The 18,216-nt window shown below is 48.0% G+C and overlaps 7 protein-coding genes across 7 annotated transcripts; 3 read left to right on the top strand and 4 right to left on the bottom strand.

Moving 5' to 3' along the window:
* Positions 1–1,693: 1,693 nt before the first annotated feature.
* L3040_001940 (uncharacterized protein) lies at positions 1,694–3,659 on the bottom strand (the record flags this gene model as incomplete). The annotated part of the gene is made up of 2 exons (XM_007289492.2): positions 1,694–1,920; positions 1,976–3,659. 2 exons carry the CDS (start codon positions 3,657–3,659, stop codon positions 1,694–1,696), a joined length of 1,911 nt encoding a protein of 636 aa, XP_007289554.2.
* Positions 3,660–6,705: 3,046 nt separating this feature from the next.
* Positions 6,706–7,423, bottom strand: L3040_001939 (uncharacterized protein; the record flags this gene model as incomplete). Its single annotated transcript, XM_007289493.2, has 3 exons — positions 6,706–7,106; positions 7,162–7,258; positions 7,313–7,423. 3 exons carry the CDS (start codon positions 7,421–7,423, stop codon positions 6,706–6,708), a joined length of 609 nt encoding a protein of 202 aa, XP_007289555.2.
* Positions 7,424–8,173: 750 nt separating this feature from the next.
* Positions 8,174–10,017, bottom strand: L3040_001938 (uncharacterized protein; the record flags this gene model as incomplete). The annotated part of the gene is made up of 12 exons (XM_066156947.1): positions 8,174–8,237; positions 8,328–8,747; positions 8,810–8,950; positions 9,000–9,037; positions 9,087–9,113; positions 9,169–9,191; positions 9,260–9,397; positions 9,466–9,486; positions 9,556–9,623; positions 9,680–9,714; positions 9,795–9,840; positions 9,941–10,017. The coding sequence occupies 12 exons, from the start codon at positions 10,015–10,017 to the stop codon at positions 8,174–8,176; spliced, it is 1,098 nt and encodes a 365-aa protein (XP_066012948.1).
* A 1,248-nt stretch (positions 10,018–11,265) lies between these two features.
* Positions 11,266–11,733, top strand: L3040_001937 (uncharacterized protein; the record flags this gene model as incomplete). The annotated part of the gene is made up of 5 exons (XM_066156946.1): positions 11,266–11,293; positions 11,351–11,392; positions 11,465–11,494; positions 11,544–11,588; positions 11,645–11,733. 5 exons carry the CDS (start codon positions 11,266–11,268, stop codon positions 11,731–11,733), a joined length of 234 nt encoding a protein of 77 aa, XP_066012947.1.
* A 100-nt stretch (positions 11,734–11,833) lies between these two features.
* L3040_001936 (uncharacterized protein) lies at positions 11,834–12,894 on the top strand (the record flags this gene model as incomplete). Its single annotated transcript, XM_066156945.1, has 4 exons — positions 11,834–11,838; positions 11,985–12,396; positions 12,546–12,599; positions 12,730–12,894. 4 exons carry the CDS (start codon positions 11,834–11,836, stop codon positions 12,892–12,894), a joined length of 636 nt encoding a protein of 211 aa, XP_066012946.1.
* Positions 12,895–13,522: 628 nt separating this feature from the next.
* Positions 13,523–15,889, bottom strand: L3040_001935 (uncharacterized protein; the record flags this gene model as incomplete). The annotated part of the gene is made up of 2 exons (XM_007289496.1): positions 13,523–13,879; positions 13,937–15,889. The coding sequence occupies 2 exons, from the start codon at positions 15,887–15,889 to the stop codon at positions 13,523–13,525; spliced, it is 2,310 nt and encodes a 769-aa protein (XP_007289558.1).
* A 615-nt stretch (positions 15,890–16,504) lies between these two features.
* Positions 16,505–16,825, top strand: L3040_001934 (uncharacterized protein; the record flags this gene model as incomplete). Its single annotated transcript, XM_007289497.2, has 1 exon — positions 16,505–16,825. The coding sequence occupies one exon, from the start codon at positions 16,505–16,507 to the stop codon at positions 16,823–16,825; it is 321 nt and encodes a 106-aa protein (XP_007289559.2).
* Between the last annotated feature and the right edge of the window lie 1,391 nt (positions 16,826–18,216).

The raw sequence follows: 18,216 nt of genomic DNA, 5'->3' as shown, positions 1-18,216 counted from the left end.
TCACCTTAAGCTTATACTTAAGATTGAATAGAATCTGAAAACAAACGATTTAAATTATTTAAATCGTAGCTAAAATAAAACTATTTTATTCAATTAAATGGTTTTTTTTAAATACTCGTCTTTTCGTATAAAAACCGTCTTAAGACCGTCTTCGAGCGTTTAAGACCGTCCCATGGCCGTCCTATGGCCGTTCTATGGCCGTCCTTGAGCTTAAAACCGTCCCTGAGAACGTGAATTAGTAAGCAAATAATCTTTTTATTGCTTGCTAATCTACTTATTGCTATATCATCTACCTACTACGCCCTTCACCCCCCTTCTACCTTCAGCCACACCTACTCCTTCCAAGGGCTGAGAAAGTGGCCGGCGCACGCGAGTAAACTTTTGCTAAATCGATCGATTTCGATGATAAAAAAATTAAAGCGTTGATATACAAGCCGTGGTAGCGATACCGAGAAATATCTTAGCGTCGAACTTCTTAAATTATTATTAAAACAATTTCATTTAAAAGATAATTTTTATCTATAACTATATCTTTTTTAAAATGGTCATCGAATTATTTCAATTTTTTAAAACGAGCTTATTAATAAGCCTGTTTTAAAAATATAAACGAGGACGGCTGTGGGACGGCCACAAAACGGTCTCTTTCAATAGGACGGTCTTTTCTATAAACTATTCTTGAAAAGAGCTTAGTACTGAATTTAAGCGGTCCAATAGCCGTCTCTTATAAAAGAAGATCAGAGGACCGTTCAAATGACCCCCTACTACCCTTTATGGAAGTTCTTTAATAGTTTTTTTGACGGCCTTAGACTTAAAAAAGAGACTTGCAAGAAGGGCCTCCGTAATAGCAAATCTCGAATTTAAAAGGATCGATATAATAGCGTTATTGATGTCGAGTTTATTGCATTAATAAATAATCGGTGGTTGTAATAACGAATTAATTTTTTTCTCTAAGTCCTAAATTGCAGTTTGCTATTCAATTTGCTAGTTGCGAGCCAAACAGGCCTTGGTTCGTGCAACTTCTACTGTCAAGTTGAGTTGATCCTGTTTAAGATCAACTCAACTGCTCAGTTGCACGGACCTGCAACTGTGAGCCAAACACACCCTTAGTCATTCTGTCAACAAACAAAGATACGTCTCCTTATAAATCCAACTCCTCCCAGGTATGACCTAGCAGCGAGCGTTATAGCATATACTCACTCAGAAATCCATGTTCTCCGCCTCTTCTCTGGTCACAAAAGTTCCTGCAGGGATTCGTCTTTTCTTTTTATCTACCCGCCTACCAAGCCGTTGAAGGCATCTATGCAGCTATGTACCCTTTAAGCTCTGATGAAGATGCCGTTTCCCGTAACATGAGTGACATCTGATGAAGATGTCCCGCGCCAACCAATGCAGATCTGTTTCATGCAGAAATCCTATGCAGCCGTTACTTTTATGTTTTTCACACCCCAGCCTGATCGTTGAGATCGCCAGCCTAAAAAACGCCAAACTTGTTGAAGTTTGCCCCTCCACGCCCCAGAACACCACGCTCGATACTTGACAGTATACCCAAATACGATGTCGGGCATGAAGAAAAGAAAGCCAGAAACCCAGAAAATCAGAAAGAGAAGAAAAGAGGGTCGTCTAGGGTGTATGTTGAATCGTAAGTCGTTGAGGTATCGTTCGTGAGAGATATGTTTTGAAAGAAATGTATGCCTTATTTTGCAACAGAGCCGTTTGTGAGAGTAACATTCTCCGTCTCAGTTGGGGCGCTGGTGAGAGGGATGTTTTCCTTTTCAGTCGGAGCGCTGCCATTGATGCCGTTTGTTTCTGTGACAAGTCCTTTTGTTTCGGGCAAAGGTTCGAAGGGAATATCGATATCTTTTACTTCCATGCCGTCGAAGAGCGGGAAGAGGCCATGAGTTTGGTGGAAGTCGTTGTGCACTACAGCACGTCAGTAACTAATTTATCAACAAAACGAGGACGAGGACAGAAATACCAATATTGACCAGATACCACGAATCCATCAGACTGTCGATAAGCTGACGGCTAGGACTCAATGCAGAATAACAATGCGCCCAGTCCTTCCCCAAGCGGAAGGCCTCGTCCTTCCAAGCTAGGAAACTGATCGCCTCGACGATAGTTGGCTGTACGATTTCCTTGCCGGGAAAGACGCCCCATGTCACAGCATTGGGTCCATCACTAGGAGCATTGGTCTTCAGCTCCCCAAGGCGATTCACGGCGTAGTAGGTCAGGTCAGGATCGAGCTCGATTCGGGAGATGAGCTGAGGCATCAAGGTAGGCGAGACCAGAAGCTCAAGGTAGGCTTTCTGGTACACGTATCCATTGCTAGGACCCCATCCGTAAACTGGGTCTGATGACTTCACACCATCGACTGCTGGCTGAGAGTTGATCGTAAGCATGCCTCGCTTATTGAGATTGATGAGATCAGACTTGATGGAATCGGCTTCGTTCGTGATGGGGGCTTCACTCCACGGCAGACTCTCTACGCCGTTCTCGAGGTACTTGACGAATATATCGGCAATATCCTTGATGGACTTCGGCTCGCCCCAAAGCTTGCGGTTCTGCTCGTTGGTGCCCTTCAGTCCAATGCCATAAGCGTCCAGTTCTCCGAAAGCAGGGGAGCGAGAGTCACCCCATCGGCCGTTGGGGAACTCGTCCCAGTCCTGAGTTCGGGTAACATAGGATTTGTTGCGGTTCTTCCAGAAAATGGGACGAACGTCTTCATCGCGACGTCCCAGACTGAGGGATTGTCTCCATGGCAAGGCGTGCTTGAATGGGCGTTGCTCAGATGGCGTGAGTTTCAGCTCGTCTAACAGCATGCGAGTAGCCTGGGCCAAGTTCATAGTGTAGAAATGCAGGTGATGGATTCCCGCTGCAAGAAGCTTGCGGCACATCTCAGCTACCAACCCGGTACCGATATTTCGTACAGCGGAATCATCATTCTTGACCACCTCCAACGCCGCGCTCCACTCGGGAGGGATCCTACACCCCATATGATTGCATCGCCTCAGAAAGCTGGCGTACGTGTTGATCGGCATGATACCTGGCACGATTGGAACCGTAATGCCCTTCGCCCGCACCTTACCCAGCCACTCGATGAAATTCTCCGCATCGTAGAACATCTGCGTCACAATGAACGTTGCCCCCGCATCAACCTTCTGCTTCAGATGCTCCAGCAAGAGCTCGGGATCGTCCTGGTCATCACAGCCCTCAGGGTACCCCGCCACCCCAATATCAAAGTGATTGCCGTACGTGTCGCGAATATGCTTTACCAGATCCTTTGCATACTGGAAACCCCCCTCCGTGGCAACCCACTTCTCCTTCTCTCTCGGCGGATCGCCTCGCAACGCCAGTATATTCGTGCAGCCGGCTTTATACGCGTCTCTGAGCGCCGCGTCGACCATCTCCTGCCCCATGTCGGTGCACGTCAAGTGCATGCAGGTCTCGAGCCCGTACTGCGATTGAGCTACGCTGACCATCTCGCAGGTTAGCTGGGCGAGGCGGCCACCAGCGCCCCAGGTAATGTCGATGAAGGAGGGCCCGAGGCCATGCATGCGATCCATTCGGTCGTAAAGGTTTTGGACTCCTTGGGCGGTCTTGGGCGGGAAAAATTCGAAGGAGAAGGTAGTTTGGCCTGACCGCTCGGCCTCAGATAGCATGTCTTTGATATGCATTGTGACAGATTAGGGGCTCTTTGGCAGCTTGGGAGACAGGAATTTGATCTGGTAGGGAGCTTCGTTAGCAATTTGAAGAGTAGAGGAAGAGGAAGGTATCTGTGGGGGCATTGGGGTTGGTGTATATGTAGGCCGAGATTTCGATAATGGCACAAAGGATTTATTTGTTCTTGAGCGGAAGATTGGTAGCACACAGGACACACCTTGTTCGTTTGCTTCGCACAAAGTGAAATCTGGAAGATGTATGCAGCGGGGTATCTTTTTTCTTTCTCTGTATCTTTTCTACGGCAGCATGGGCTTAGCCGAAGTAGCGTTTGCGAGCCCAACGATCTGCTGCTTGTCGCTGCATGTACGACGAGGAAGAGAGGAGGAGGAGAGGGAAGTGTCTGGTGTGGTGGATTGGTGAATTGGTGGATTGGAAGGTTGGTGGCGGTGGGATGTGGTGAGGAAGATTTATAGTTCGGATTCGGGTTCGGGGTTCGGATTCGGGAGAGACGCAGAGGAACAGAGAAGCAACAACAGCAGAGCAGGCTTTCGGTCGGTCGTGGAGTTGAGTGATCAAGGAAGGGAGTGGTGGGGAGAAGCTTTTAGATTTACTTATAATACATTTCACTATACTGATAAATTCTTATCTACGATTCGATTATCGCATAGCTTTTTGTTAGCTACCTATTGTGCAAAAGCAGACCTGCAATGCATATTGCAGTTTCCAGTATTATAACCTTATTTACCGCACGACACTACCTGCAGTATTATTCAATGTGTAGCAATAGCCCTCTTACGCGCGTTGTAGCAAGTTATCCTTCGAGCATTCAATCTATAGCAATAGCCTTTTAAAGTACAATGCAGCCAGCTGTCCTTTAGCATTTGATTCATCGTAGCAGCATGCTAATGTGCGATGCAGTTAGCTGTTCCTCGAGCATTTAATTTGTAGCAGTAACCTACCTCAGCCTCCTTAAGCGCGATGCAGCTAGTTGTTTTTCGAGCATTCAATCCATCGTAATAACCCATCTCAGCCTCCTTCAGCCCGGTGCAGCTGGCTATATTTCGAGCAATTAATTAATAGCTATAGCTCCTCTCAGCCCGATGCAGCCAGCTGTCCCTCGAGCATTCTTACTATTAACTAGCTAATACTCAAGTATTCGAGAAGGGAACGTACAGAATTCGGAAAGAGAAGAATTTATAATCGTAGTTTTCAATTGAAAAAGGTGGCTGCAAAAAGTAGTCTTACGCAAATCTAGCTTGCAAATCTGCCTTATAAGTTACCTTATCCTATTACTAAGCGCTTAATTAAGTTTTTAGTGTTCCTCGAGAGCCCAAGCTCAAATACATGCACCCAATCAACGTTTTCCTCTTAGGTCAGGTGACAGTATTTCTAACGTTTTTGGGTTTACGGTCTTAGCCACGGATCCACATTTAGCTAAACATAGTTTTATATTAGATATTAAATATCAGTTATTAGATATTACATTAATTGTTGTTGTTGTTGTATTTATTAACGTCGGGCGGGTATCTAAAACGCAATGCTTGGACCTTAAGGACCTCCCATAGGGTACGGCGACGTGCTAAGTAGAGGAATTATATACAAAGTACTATCTAATCGAGAGTAAAAACCACGTTAGGGAAAACCTCTCGTCAAATAGCTAGACACTTGTAAACCCCTTAAAAGCAATTCATAGTGATGTGCGTCGAGTTTTCTCTCGACAACTGTCGAATACGTGTAGCCCTACGGGCGGCCTCGATCCGTATAGTACAAACATCGTTCTCTTTCGTCGTAGAGCTAAGAAGGCTCGCGTTCGTAGCCCTTAAATAGAGCCGGTGTGTTTGTAGAACGCTCTTTCGAAAGCGCAGTACCGTGTTTTCGATCAATCGAACTAAGCCCTTCCCATCTTATCTCTTATACACGTTCCCCCTCTATCGCAAATCCTCTTAGTCTTTTCAGTCGGTATGCCCGTCAAGTATAGATCGTAGTCGGCGTGGTATTCGAGAAGAAGGAGGAGGGAGGTTCGGAATCGCCGGTAAAGGAAAATCTCTTCGAGGAGACGTCGCATGTCGATGATTCAATTTCGGCTCTCCAGACTCTTTATCTCTCTTTCTACCGCAAGAGAAAGAAAGAAAAAGAGCTAAAGGTTCGTAAGGGGCACCTCGTACAAGTAAAGAATCGTAGCCCCCCTGATATTACATTAATAAAGGGACGTAGGGGGTGTTTTCAATGGCCCTCTGACCCTCTTCTATAAGAGATAGTTATTGGACCCTCTAAAGTCAATACTAGACCCTATTCAGGAGTAATTTACCAAATAGACCGTCCCGGATCTATTGAAAGAGACCGTTTCCTGGCCGTCCCATGGCCGTCCCCGTCCCGATTTCAAAACGGTTTAGTATGTAAACGATGTAATGACCGTTCATATTTCTCGATCAATTCAAATAGGAATGCATTTGAAACTATTGCTTATTAAGCCGAGATATATGCCAAGATATTTCCTCAGTCTCGCTGCCACGGCTTATATATCAACGCTTTAATAAATTCAAAAATCGGAATCGATCGATTCAGCAAAAGTTCACCTGCTTCATGCTACTTGTTCACACGCACGGGAGTGAGGGGTGGGAGGCGGGGGGCGGGGGGTTGGGTCGTAGATTCATGTTAGTTGTCGGGGACAGTTTTCAGTTCGGGGACGGCCATGAGACGGTCCCAAAATGCTCGGAGACGGTCCGAAGATGGTCTTTTCGTAAAAAGACCGACTTTTTTTATACGACGATTCAAACGATTAAATCGGTTCCATTTTAGCAATAGTTTACAATTTCTTTAACGACCTAAGTACAAGTTTGATTCCAATTCAGCTATGAACCTAGAGTGATCTACCAGCCATGCCAACCTTTTGAGACCGTCCTTAAGAAAGATGGTCATTGGATAATTAGCTGACCGTTTAAATGACCTCCTACCTGCCTTTAAGATAATATTAAAGGCATTCGGGAGAGGAAGAATCTGTGATTGCGCTGTATACAGAACGAAAGTGCTACCACTACTTAAAAATCATTCGTGCGGTTCTCCAGGATCTCCTTTAATAGTCCAACTTGATTTCTGGCTCCATTTAACGACCTCTGTCCAAGATTCCAGCAGCTTATCTGGTGTGCTATAGCATTTGCCCCATAACTTCAAATAATTGAGTTGTATCACCGTCGATGGGATAAGCATTATCGGCTGCCGGCTGCGACCCTTAAGCCAGGCGAAGCGCAGCGCTGTGTTGGGAAATTCCACCAAATCCTCTCCGTAGATGTGAGACCTGATGGTCATTTCATTGCTGTTCCATAACTCCGTTTGACCATCAGAATACGGGACATAGACTTTGCCGATTCTTTTCATCTTATCTTTTTTCGCTTTGATAACACAATACGAATATCCTTCTACATGCCGGAAGACTCTAGGATCGTTGACTATTTAGATTATTAGCCCCGCGTGATAGATAACGATCTAAATGGATTAGCTCACGCAATATCAAGCCATTTCCTAATTGAGAATTTTCACTTCCTAAGATTCCCCCTATGGAGTGTAGCTCGTTCAACTCATTGATTTCATCAGCTTCGGACTATAATTCGCGTAGTTAATATAAATTATGCTATATGAATCAAGTGAAACTTACACGGGGAATCATTGCATAGCCGATGACTTCTCTAGTAAACCATGCTTGAGCTCCATTAAAGAGAAAGCTCAAGGCTAGCAAGATCGCGAGGGTAGACTTCGATCGTAGCATCGTATTTGTATGTGATACGAGTTGACGAAAAAGAATTAAGCTTATAAAGGAAGAGGATGATGATTCGACACTGGAGCAGGTGCACGAAGAAATATATATCTCTTTCTCAAACCCGTATTCGAATTCTTACGTCGGCTATAAATAATCGTGCGGCTAATAATAAGCAGCGCAGTAATTATTGACAAGTCGAATTTCCGCCTAGCTACTTATTTATAGTATTGCAATTTTCCTACGCGGCTAGATGATCGTCGGTATCCATCTCACTTTGGCCTTCAAGCTTTTATTTCCACATCATAATTAGTAACAGACTCGTCACAAATAAGTACATATTGAAATCAGAATGGCAGATCATCCTGCCTTTTAATCATCCCAAGAAACAAATACGAGAAATCTATAGCTGTACACAGTAATTCGGGATTCGTTTACACCTGTACTTAAAATAAAGTTATAGCGCAGTCACTTCTTAATTGCTATAAAAGTTGCTCATACTCATTACATTAAATAAGGTGTAACGCGGTTGCTACTATACGTAGTATATGCTTTTCGGTAGGAACTAAGCTTATCTGTGATTAACGATGAAGTTAATCATTTATCAGTATTGGGCCTTGGCTTGCCGGTAATAATAGAAGACAAATATATTTGCTGAATCCTCCCCCTAAAGAACCAAGCCTCCAGCCAAAACAACACTCCCCTCCCGACACCTAACCGAACGCCTTCCATCCAATGCCAGCTAGTTACCTAGACACTTTCTCAAGATAAATCCTGCTCGCAGCTAGTCGTCGCACCTCCTGGTTTCCTCCCATAGATCACCATACTATTATAATATAAGCAAAAGTCAGCCAATCCAAAGCCCCATGGTTGGCCACTGCCCATGATCCTACACTCCATCCGAGAACCGACTCACAACTCGTAGTAGGCATGAAACCGCGTATTCTGCATATCCGCCCGCGCCTTCGCTAGGAACATCTCAATCTCGCTCTCACTCCACCCGTACGCCTTGCTGAACATCCGCAGACTCATCGCGCTGATGCCCCGCAGCAGGTTGTGCAGCTCAAAGGCCCCGATGAGCTTCATGCGCTTGTCCTTCGCCCAGGGGCTCGCGGGCACCTTGTAGTGCCGCTCGATGACTTCCGTGAAGCCTGCCGCGGCCATATATTCAGCGTAGCGCGTGCAAGCGTCTAGCGGGGCGCCTATTCGGGTTGAAGCTTCGAGGGCGTGGTCTGAGAACTGCCAAAGCCCTGAGTCCGCGGGCGTGGAGCCGTCGTCGCATTTCAGGCGCGGATAGATACTTTGGAGTTCAAGATAGCCGCTGGGTTTGATGTGGCTGGAATCGGTGAGTACTTTCTTTGTTTAGTCATATGAGGAAGGGAAAGGAAAGGGGCTTACTCGAAACATTGGGTGACGAGTTTTGGCCAGTCGCGGATGGATAGCAGGAGATCGCGAGCGTGAATGAAATCGTAGCTGTTCTTTTCGAGAGTCCAGGGCATTTCAATATCATCAATTTCGAAGATGCAGTTGGGCGGAACCCTGGGTATGAGATTAGTTGCCTATTGTGCGTGGAGCGGGCTACACTTGCCATTGCGGCTGGGTGGGAGCAATATCAAGTCCTAGTACCTGCAGTACGTTTAATCATGATGCTTGATTAGTCTTTGCATCCAGTTACCTCTGCGGACGGATATGCCTCTGCCATCTGAGGCTTTGGTTAGTACCATCTAATCTGCCAGCATACATTCAGGTGGTCGTACATCTATAGCCCATATACCCGTTCCTGGTGGTCTCAGAGTCAGTCAAAACTTCAGGTTTCGCAGGAAAGGAGGAGTCTCAAAACTACCACACCTGTTCCTAAATCTAGTATTTTCTGCGGCGATGCAGTTATTGGCGCAATAAAAAGACTCTTCTCTAGCAGAATCGTGTACTTCGCATGGGACATATCGATTCTATCCAGCTCATCCTCGTCGATAGGAAGGCCATACTCTAACCCACCATCAGCATCAGCATCAGGGCCCTGAATCTCACTCCTAATCCGAATTTATTCGACAGACCTTCGTTCCCATAAGAGGCATCTAGAGACACAAAAGATCAACCTCACATTCCACTTTGAAACAGGCGCGTAGTGTGCACTTGCAACTCACAAGTCCTCCCGTACTCCTTCACCCCCCTCGAAATCTCCGACGACAGCGTCTCCGTCAGACTCCCAACTCTGCTTGTCCATCGATCAGCATAGATACACTCAGGAACATGGGTCGAATATCATACGAGGAGCCTGCGTAGGCCGAGTCTTCATCGAAGCCCTGGACTCAAGTCAGAGAGTCAACATCGCATCGCGCATTAGATACAATGTGCCGAAATTTCAAAATATCAAGGAACGCACATTATTCTCAGCCTCAATCGCCTCCTCGTTATTCATCGTCCAGGCACTATTAAATTATCACACTCGTGTATCCTATGCTATGCTGCGATGTGTCGCAGATTGTTGGGCCTGGCCGCATTTGTAGGGACTCAGGACCGGAGACTGACCCAGCAGTGGGGTCGTCCGAGGTGAACGGTTGAAAGCAATCAAAAGCAACAAAGAGAAGCGGCACTTGGATGACCATAGAGATTCCGAACCAGACAAACGGTACTTGTACGAGACGGGAAAATTAAGAATAGAAAAGAACAGAAGAAGAGATCGAGTAGGGGAGAATCGGTCGGAGCTTCATAACAGCTTAAACCTCGTGGCCACGACCTGTCCGGCCTGCCCCTTATCCCCGAGCAAATGTTGATACTCAAAGCGTGCCCGGATCACCGACCTAATTAAGATCCGGGTACTTAGCAGAGTCTCCTCCGCAGCGCTTAGCCGTTGCTGGCAAGACGTGCTGGACGGCGGACGGCACCAGTGACATTCGCGGCTGTAGATCTCGGTGAATAATATATAACGCTGCGGCTGCACAAAAAATCCAATTCGATCGAGCTGCGATGCATGTCACCCGCTGATAGAGACCGGATTGGACTGACACGAAGCTGCGATGTGACGCCCGAGCCGTGCCGTGCTGCGTGCGAAGGAAAGGGATAACTGCAGCTTCTGGGAATATATACACATTTCTGGGAATATATATAATCCCGGTCCACGATGCGGTGTGGAGCTTAAACGGAGATGGTATTTACCAGTCTGCAGTCTGGGAGCGGGCGAGAGTCAGAGAGTCAGAGAGTCAGTACGTTGCTGCGATTCATTCAAAAGAAGTCGAGGTTGAGGTCGAGGTCGAAGTGAGATCCGGATTAGCGAGCGAGATGATCAGTTGCAAGGACCAGGTAAACAATGGACATGTGAACACCAGATAACCGACGATTGATCAGACCTCACTCTTTATGATCTACAGCAACATGCGCCAATCGCGCTGTGATTTGTCAGGAACATGACTTGGAATATGATAGTTTATCTTCTTCGGCGGCTCAGGCCTAGCAAGACGAAGCCAGCGCCCTTCAGGCAAGTCGTTCCGAAAGCTCGCTAGTAATCATCGGGGGGGGGGGGGGGGGGGGGGGCGAAACAGACCCCCTTGAGAATGAATCTATCCAAACACAGATCCAAACCTTTGGATCCCCACATCCATGACTACAGCCAAGCGAATTGTGTTGTTTACTTAGCGAATATAATTTTCAATCTTCAACGCGAATCTGACCCCAATCATCACATATCAAGCACCGAATTCAACTCATATTCCGCAAACAAACAAATACAGCTCCGAGTCATGGTGTCCGCCGACGCTATCATAGCCCAAGCCAAGTCCATCCTCGCGAGCGCGAAGAAATAAAAAGGCGACCGGTCCGAAAGATATGAGTTGATGAAGCAGGTCGACCTCCTCTATATGGACTTGGAAGATTCGATGGATGCTAGTAAGACTCCTCTTCTCCTCCACCTCCTTACTCACCTACCTTGCTAACAGCTATGAGTGCTTAGACAGTGCTCAGTTGTATGGCTAATGATTTCCCGAGGTACTTTCATGTTGTTGATAGGTGTATGGTTTGCATGTCGTGCAGTTCAAAGCTCATGCGAGCATGATACAGATGAACATGGCTACCTCCCTCAATACGATGGTCAGACTAGGCGCCTTTGAAGAGATGCCCGAGGAAGGAAGTATTTCAGTAACTGAGCTCGGTGCTATGATCAACTTGGAGCCTGGAGTGATAGGCTAGCATCAACCCTCTCCCCCCTCGTGTCGGGATCTCGACTGATGTCTTGAAAAGTACGCCTCATGAGAATGCTCACAAGCACCGGCATCATAGTCATAACAGGAGAAGATACTTATGCACATACGCCCAAATCGAAAGCGTAACTTGATGGTGCGGCGATGGATTTCTTCAATATGTGGTCAGTTCTTCTGCGAATGCGAGTCAAGGGGCTTGCTAATAAAGATGTAGTATTAACATTTTTTGATGCTGTAAGTATCTCATTCTCCTCACGGCTCAGCTTGAGAGGCCCAGATCCCGTTTCGGACAACAGGGACATGGCCTACGTGGATGTTCTTGAGCCTGAAAAACAGCTCCTCTTTTCTCGACAGAAAACACATAACTAATAAACTAACAGAACACCTTCACAAGATCTCACCTGGCTTGAGTACTTGAAAACCCACACCCCAGAAGAGCTGATCGACCTCCGCAAAACCGCCTACACTTACGCTTACGGCCAAGAAGGCCAGACCTTCTACGAAATCCTGCATGCCGACGCCGCCCGCTTCACCGTGTTCAACAAGGCCATGATGCAGCAAGAAGCTTCTCTACCCACGCTCGGCATGTTCCCCTTCTCCTCGCTCCAGCCCGCCGTCGACGCCGAGCCCGACCGCTTGGCGGCGGGCGCGGACCGAAGAGAGACCGGGGACAGCTTTGGCACGGGGAGCAGGCTGGTGCTCCAGGATCGGTCGTTCGCGTTGGACTCGGTACCCCAGGAGCTGCTGAAGGGGATCGAGAAGTGCCCGTATGATTTCTGTACGGAGCAGCCTGTGAAGAGTAGGTGTGCGTCGCCCGTCCGTTCTCGCCAACATCAACGTTTGTTTCAACGCCTATCAACCGCGACGGATGAGATTTGAGAAGAAAATAAAAATGAGAATATAACATCTTCTTCCTCCGCCGCATAACCCACAATTACCAGAACGGCGGCTGCACCACCATCCTCACGAACATCGCCGCAGCCATGGGTCCCACCGTTCGTCCCCTTCTCTCCTCCCACTCCCCTATTCCCTCGTTCCCCTTCTCTTCCTTCATCGCCTACCTCCAACCCCTTCCTCCATACACCACCACCACCACTAACAACAAGACCCCCTCCCTCCCCAAAGTCCCGCCTCCTCATCACCGAAGCCGCAATCCCCGCCCGCGCCACCCCCGGCGAAGACCTGGCCCCTTACTGCATGGACATGCTCATGATCTCCATCGGCGGCAAAGAGCGCGCAGCGAGAGGGAATTTGCCGCCCTGCTCGCCGGCGCGGGCCTGCATCTCGTGAAGATCTGGTACTGTAGTACGGGCACGCAGGCCGTGATTAAAGCGCGGTTGAAGGAGAGAGGAGGGGGAGGGGGAGGGTTAGCGCAGCAGAGCGCTGGACGCTCGCTGTACTTTTGAAAGGAGAGAAGATGAAGAAAAAAAAAGGGGGAAAAAAAGGAAAAAGGGAGAGTAAAGACATGTCATCAGGATCAGGATACTCTTTCCTACCTTCCTTGCCAACTCCCTACCTACTTACCTACCTTCACACTCACTCGAAAAGTCTGCGAAGCGATGAATCAAGAGGCCTCAGAAAAATACCCATATACAGATAAGAGAGAGAGAGAGAGAGAGAGAGAGAAGGGGCCGATTCCGAGGCTTGAAGATTGATTGAAAGGGGGTGGGAATGCAGGAAGGGTGTTCACCATCTCGCTCGCAGTGAGTGGGTGAGTGTATCATGGAAAACTGATAGAGGCGCTACTTTCTCTGTGCGTAGTAGAAGGAAATAGTCTGAATTTCAATTTCACTCCGTTCTTCGTGACCCTGTTTACTTACAAATACAAAAATTATGTACGAATCTCGTTCGTTTTGTATGTTTCCCACGCCATGACCCCCCCCCCCCCAAAACCAAGCCCCGTGCAGACATCTCCCGCTCACTGGACTCCCCAGTCATTGTCATCAGCAACATCATAATCCAGATTCTCCTGCTGATCGTGATTGCCCTCCGCATTTCCCCGTCCGTGGCCAACCACCGGGCTACTTGCAGCCATCGCGTCACCGTCCTCCATCTGCGTATCCTCTTCGGCCTTAATGACGAATGGCTTTGGGGCCTCGCGAACGATCGGTGGAAGCGGGGTCTTGACCCACGCCAACTCGACTTTGCCGGCTGAAGGGAGCTCGCCGCCGTCGCGGGAAATGCTGGCGATGAACTTCTCGGCGGTCTTGCGGTCCTTGAAGGTTATCTGGGCACGGGTGGATGTGCTATCAATATTGGTGAATTCGCCAATAGTCTGAACCGTGTTAGAAGATCGGTTTGTGTGTTATATGGGATAGTAAGGGGAGCTTACGAATAAATACTCTCTCAAAATTCCATCCTTGGCACTGTCTGAGAAATCGACTCCAGTCACGCTGACGGTCTTGGGCCGATTGTCAAGGTTGAAGGAACGGCCATCTGCGGAAAATGGAGCGCCTCCACGACCTCTGTATCCCCCGCGGCCGCGCGGTACGAAATCGCCTCGTCCTCTATATCCTCCGCGACCTCGGCCTCGTCCACGCCCACGACCGCCCCAGGTATCAGTAAGCGACGTATCGAGACCAAGGGATTTGGCTTCGGCCTCCAATGCAGCTAATTGTGCCTTCAAGACCTCTGTCTCGGATTTGGTTTTGGCCTCGGGCGCAGGGGTACCATTAGCAGAACCATTGGCTGGAGAGCCAGATTTTACGCTCTTGGCAGCTAACCGCTCCATGAGCTTTCTCTTCTCCTCAGCTTGGTTCTTCATCAGCTCCTCTTGTCGCCTTTCAAGCTCCTTCTTGGCCACCTCCATTTCTTGCTTCTTTTTCTTCTTCTCCTCGTGCGCCTTCTGGACCTCTTGTTGCTTGCGAGCAAACTCTTCGATGTCTATTTGAGGCTCCGATGTTGCTCTGTTAGGTACTGGAGCATTTGGATGTGAGCCTTCCTTCTTGAAACCACCAGTGCCAGTTTTGACGGAATGGGGCTTGGGTAACGAATCGTCGCCGTTATACCAGTAGACTTTGACAAATCTGTTGTCAAAGATAACTGCGGGAGATGTGTATGCATTATTGGCAGCGTTCCAATCGTCATATTTGACAATTGCCAAGCGCTTGTATGGACGCATTGAAACCTCCTCGATGTTGCCAAACGTAGAGAAGAATCCGCGGACCTCGTCTTCAGAAAACCTTTCCTCGGGGATGTTCTCCACCACAATCGTAGTATTACTCTTGTCGTAGTTCGGTCGATCAGATGATAGTTCCGATCTACCATTCTTTCTGCCTGGAGCGCCGAGCTGTGTCCTATCACCCCTCACGAAGCCACCGCGGCCCCGTCCTCTGTCGCCACCGCGGAATTGGTTGAAAGAGTTCATAGGACCAAGGCCAGGACTCGCACTCTCTACACCTGTCATGAGACCAGAATTTGTAGGATCGTATTCGTCCACTCCGCTCGCCGGTGGAACCCATATTTTATGCTCGCCATGGTCGAAGTGACATTGATTGCCCCTGGCGCAGAACCCCTTGAGATCGAAGTCCCTACATCGCTGATTGTTTTGCCGTGATGATCCAGGGGAGGTAGGTTGCGGAAAGGATGGCATGCCGGGTATAGGGAACCCCATTGCCTGCATAGCCAAAATAGCTGCCATGGGGTTGTTTGGGTCCAGGGGCGGCATTCCTAACGGAGGACTGGGCATAGCAGGAAATCCTTGCGGTGGCATGCCTTGTAAGTTCATCGGTGGTGGTCGTCCTCCAGCGTAACCTCCTCTGCCACCATTTTGGTTGAATCCACCATCGAAGCCGCCTCTGCCCATGGCAGGTCCTCCGCGTCTTGGTTGCTTGAAAGTCCTGCCGTTCGGATCACCCATGATAAATCCTCGATCCTGCGCGTCCCCTCCGTCCCCTCGGTCGTTGTGGGGGCGTTTCCGCGAGCCATTCTGAGGTCCAAACGAAGCAACCATACCCAAGTTTCCATATCCATGCGCGGAGGGGGCAGAGGGTCCGTTTGGAGGCGCAAAAGGTATGGATGATCTGCGGAGAGGAGGAGCGCCCGGGAGATATAATTTGTATTGAATCGCTTCAAAGATATCCCTGACAAATATGGCAGAGTCTTCTTTCAGGAAATCTGGAATCTCAGCCTCACAGAGCGTTCTGACTGTTTCCGTGTCGCCATCGTGTCGCAGAAGCGCAAGCACATAATCTGCCAGAACATCTGCATCCGCGTCAGAGGTATTTTCCAGGCGCTTAACAATAAATGTCTTCAGGTGCCCGGCATCTTCTTCTGGGAACAGCATATTGATCGTGTCGTCGCAGACTGATGTCTTGTCGCTATTCCTGTAGTACGTTTTTCTGTTGCGGCTGCGGGTTTGATAGATTAGGCCCGTGCGCTTAAGCTGTCTCCAATAAGTAATCGCTTGACAACAGCGCGCTAGCGACAGGGGTTGAATAGTAAACAAATGAGTAAATATTCATAATGATATAAAAAACACTACATAGGACCTCCATATATGATACTTCACGCCACTATAGTCATTTGAATAGATGTAGAAGATACTTGGTATCAGTCTTATGAGCTTGAGCTTTGAAAAAGCCACGGAGGTCTTAATCTTGGCTCTTTTCACCATCGCTATTCACTCCCAGAACCCTAATCTATCGTTTTCCTCTGTTTCAATATAGGTGAATGCGAGGTGTATTTTAGAGCTGAAAGGAACGAAGTTTTGGATGAATGGCATCAGTCAAGCTAGCAAATTCACAAGCTCAACCTTGCACAATGACAGCTTGTGGTCCTCATATAAGGACTCCCCTCGGGGACAGTCTACTCAACGATCTCTCGGCCCTCCATGCCACGAAACACTGCACCAAAGCACTCGAAACCTTGTCATCTTCCTCTTATTTTACGCAGAGTCAACATGTCTTTCCCCAACTTCATCACCTGCTTCGCAGTCGCTCTCCTCCTCGTCGTTGCAACTGCTACTGCTACCGCCATCGCGTCTCCGGACTCCCTCCCTTACCTTGTCTCCGAGCTTCTCATCACTGGTACCATTGATGAAATTCCATTCGATCTCACAGGCACAATCCAACAGGTCGAGGTCCAGTACGTTAAGCCGGCCATTGCCATTCCCTGCTTTTCTGAATGTCTCGTGAGCATTTTGTTCCCGAGATACCCAGAAGAAAAATTTACTGACTTCATGATCTTCCAAACTGGCTTCTCAATACCCTCAATACCATAATGCTCGGGCTCATGGACCCCCGACGGCGGTTCTTACTAAACAGTTGTCACCCTCGGTAGACAACAAAGTCAGCCATTAACTCGAATTCCTGCCTGTCCGTTAAGCTTACGTGAGGGCAGTTTGGACTTACGTGCATTCCTATTGCTAATTGGGACTGGAAGAAGGCCGTTGCCACCGCAATTAAAGACGGCGTCAACAGCCTGAACAATATTGACGCTGCAGGCTGCCGCGTTAACGCGCTTACTTGTGCTCGGGTCAGCGTAAGGACAATCGGGCAGCAGCCCTATTCCCTCCTTCTAGTATATCGTGAGTGTCCTAATTCTGAAGCTTGCGCAAAAAAACTTAAAATGAATGGTTGCTAACCGCCAAATCATCTAGTGCTCTTACGACAGCGCTATCCACTTGTGCAACGACAACGTCAGTGTAAGCTTCAACGATATTTTGTATCCATTCCAGACACTCTCAGCCTGAGTATTGTACAGTGTCCCATTAATAGAGATTTTCGGGTGATTGCAAATTTCGCAGATGATCTTAAGAACCAATGCAATGAATTCAATGCCGGCAAGAAACAGTACGTAGGACTCCTCCGGCTATCGAGCTACCTTTTTGGGGGTTCTTATGGTACCCTGTGAGAAGAAACGGACTAAGCTCACATCTGTAGTTGGGTTACCGGAGGCCAGCAAATCAGTACGAGTGGCTGAAATGTGATCGTTTGTAACGAGAAATGTTAAAAGTCATGCCAGGCTAGCATGAAATTCAGGAGATGACTCCATGAATTTCTACAGGGCAGATAATTTTTGTGGTGTGGGGCTCTGAGGTTTTGCTTTCTCTGGGTGAACAATCTCTGTAGTAGTCTGTCCTGCTGGTGCGCTGGTACCTTGGACATTTGCTAGCTATAATCAGCCAAAAAGTCGAAAAGTCACGAATATACATCTCAGCGGCAGAGTCAGTCTCAGACGTCGTTAGGTCTGATTACTCTTGTTTACCTTCCACAATGCCACCCAAATTTCTGTGCAATATATCCTAGAGAAGAAATCCAACAAGTTTGGCGCTGATAGCCCGGTAAGGAATGAGCGCCTGAAATGAAACAAGCTGCACGCAATAGTGATGATGCTCTATCGAATCTAAATTCCAGTCCAAATCGCGAGGTGCAGCCTTTAATCAGATTAGCGGGATTTCTCATCGGATGTTCAAATTAAACGGGAGCTTATATTTCCATGCTAATGCGGTTGAAGTCATCGCCTTCTGACCTTTTGAGCTGTGATATAACCTCGCTTAGCTTTCCGTACGTCGAAAAAATAAACAACCCCCCTCCCCCCTACCCCCCCGCGCGCGTAAGCTCAGATTCCAAAATTAGAATGAATCAGAACACCAAAAAGGTTCAGATACTT

The sequence above is a fragment of the Drepanopeziza brunnea genome (assembly GCF_022702325.1).
Source record: "Drepanopeziza brunnea f. sp. 'multigermtubi' strain 214-2 chromosome Unknown ctg2, whole genome shotgun sequence".
NCBI classification, from domain to species: Eukaryota; Fungi; Ascomycota; class Leotiomycetes; order Helotiales; family Drepanopezizaceae; genus Drepanopeziza; species Drepanopeziza brunnea.
Note: the sequence above shows the minus strand (reverse complement) of the source record. Positions and strands in the feature narration are given on the sequence as shown.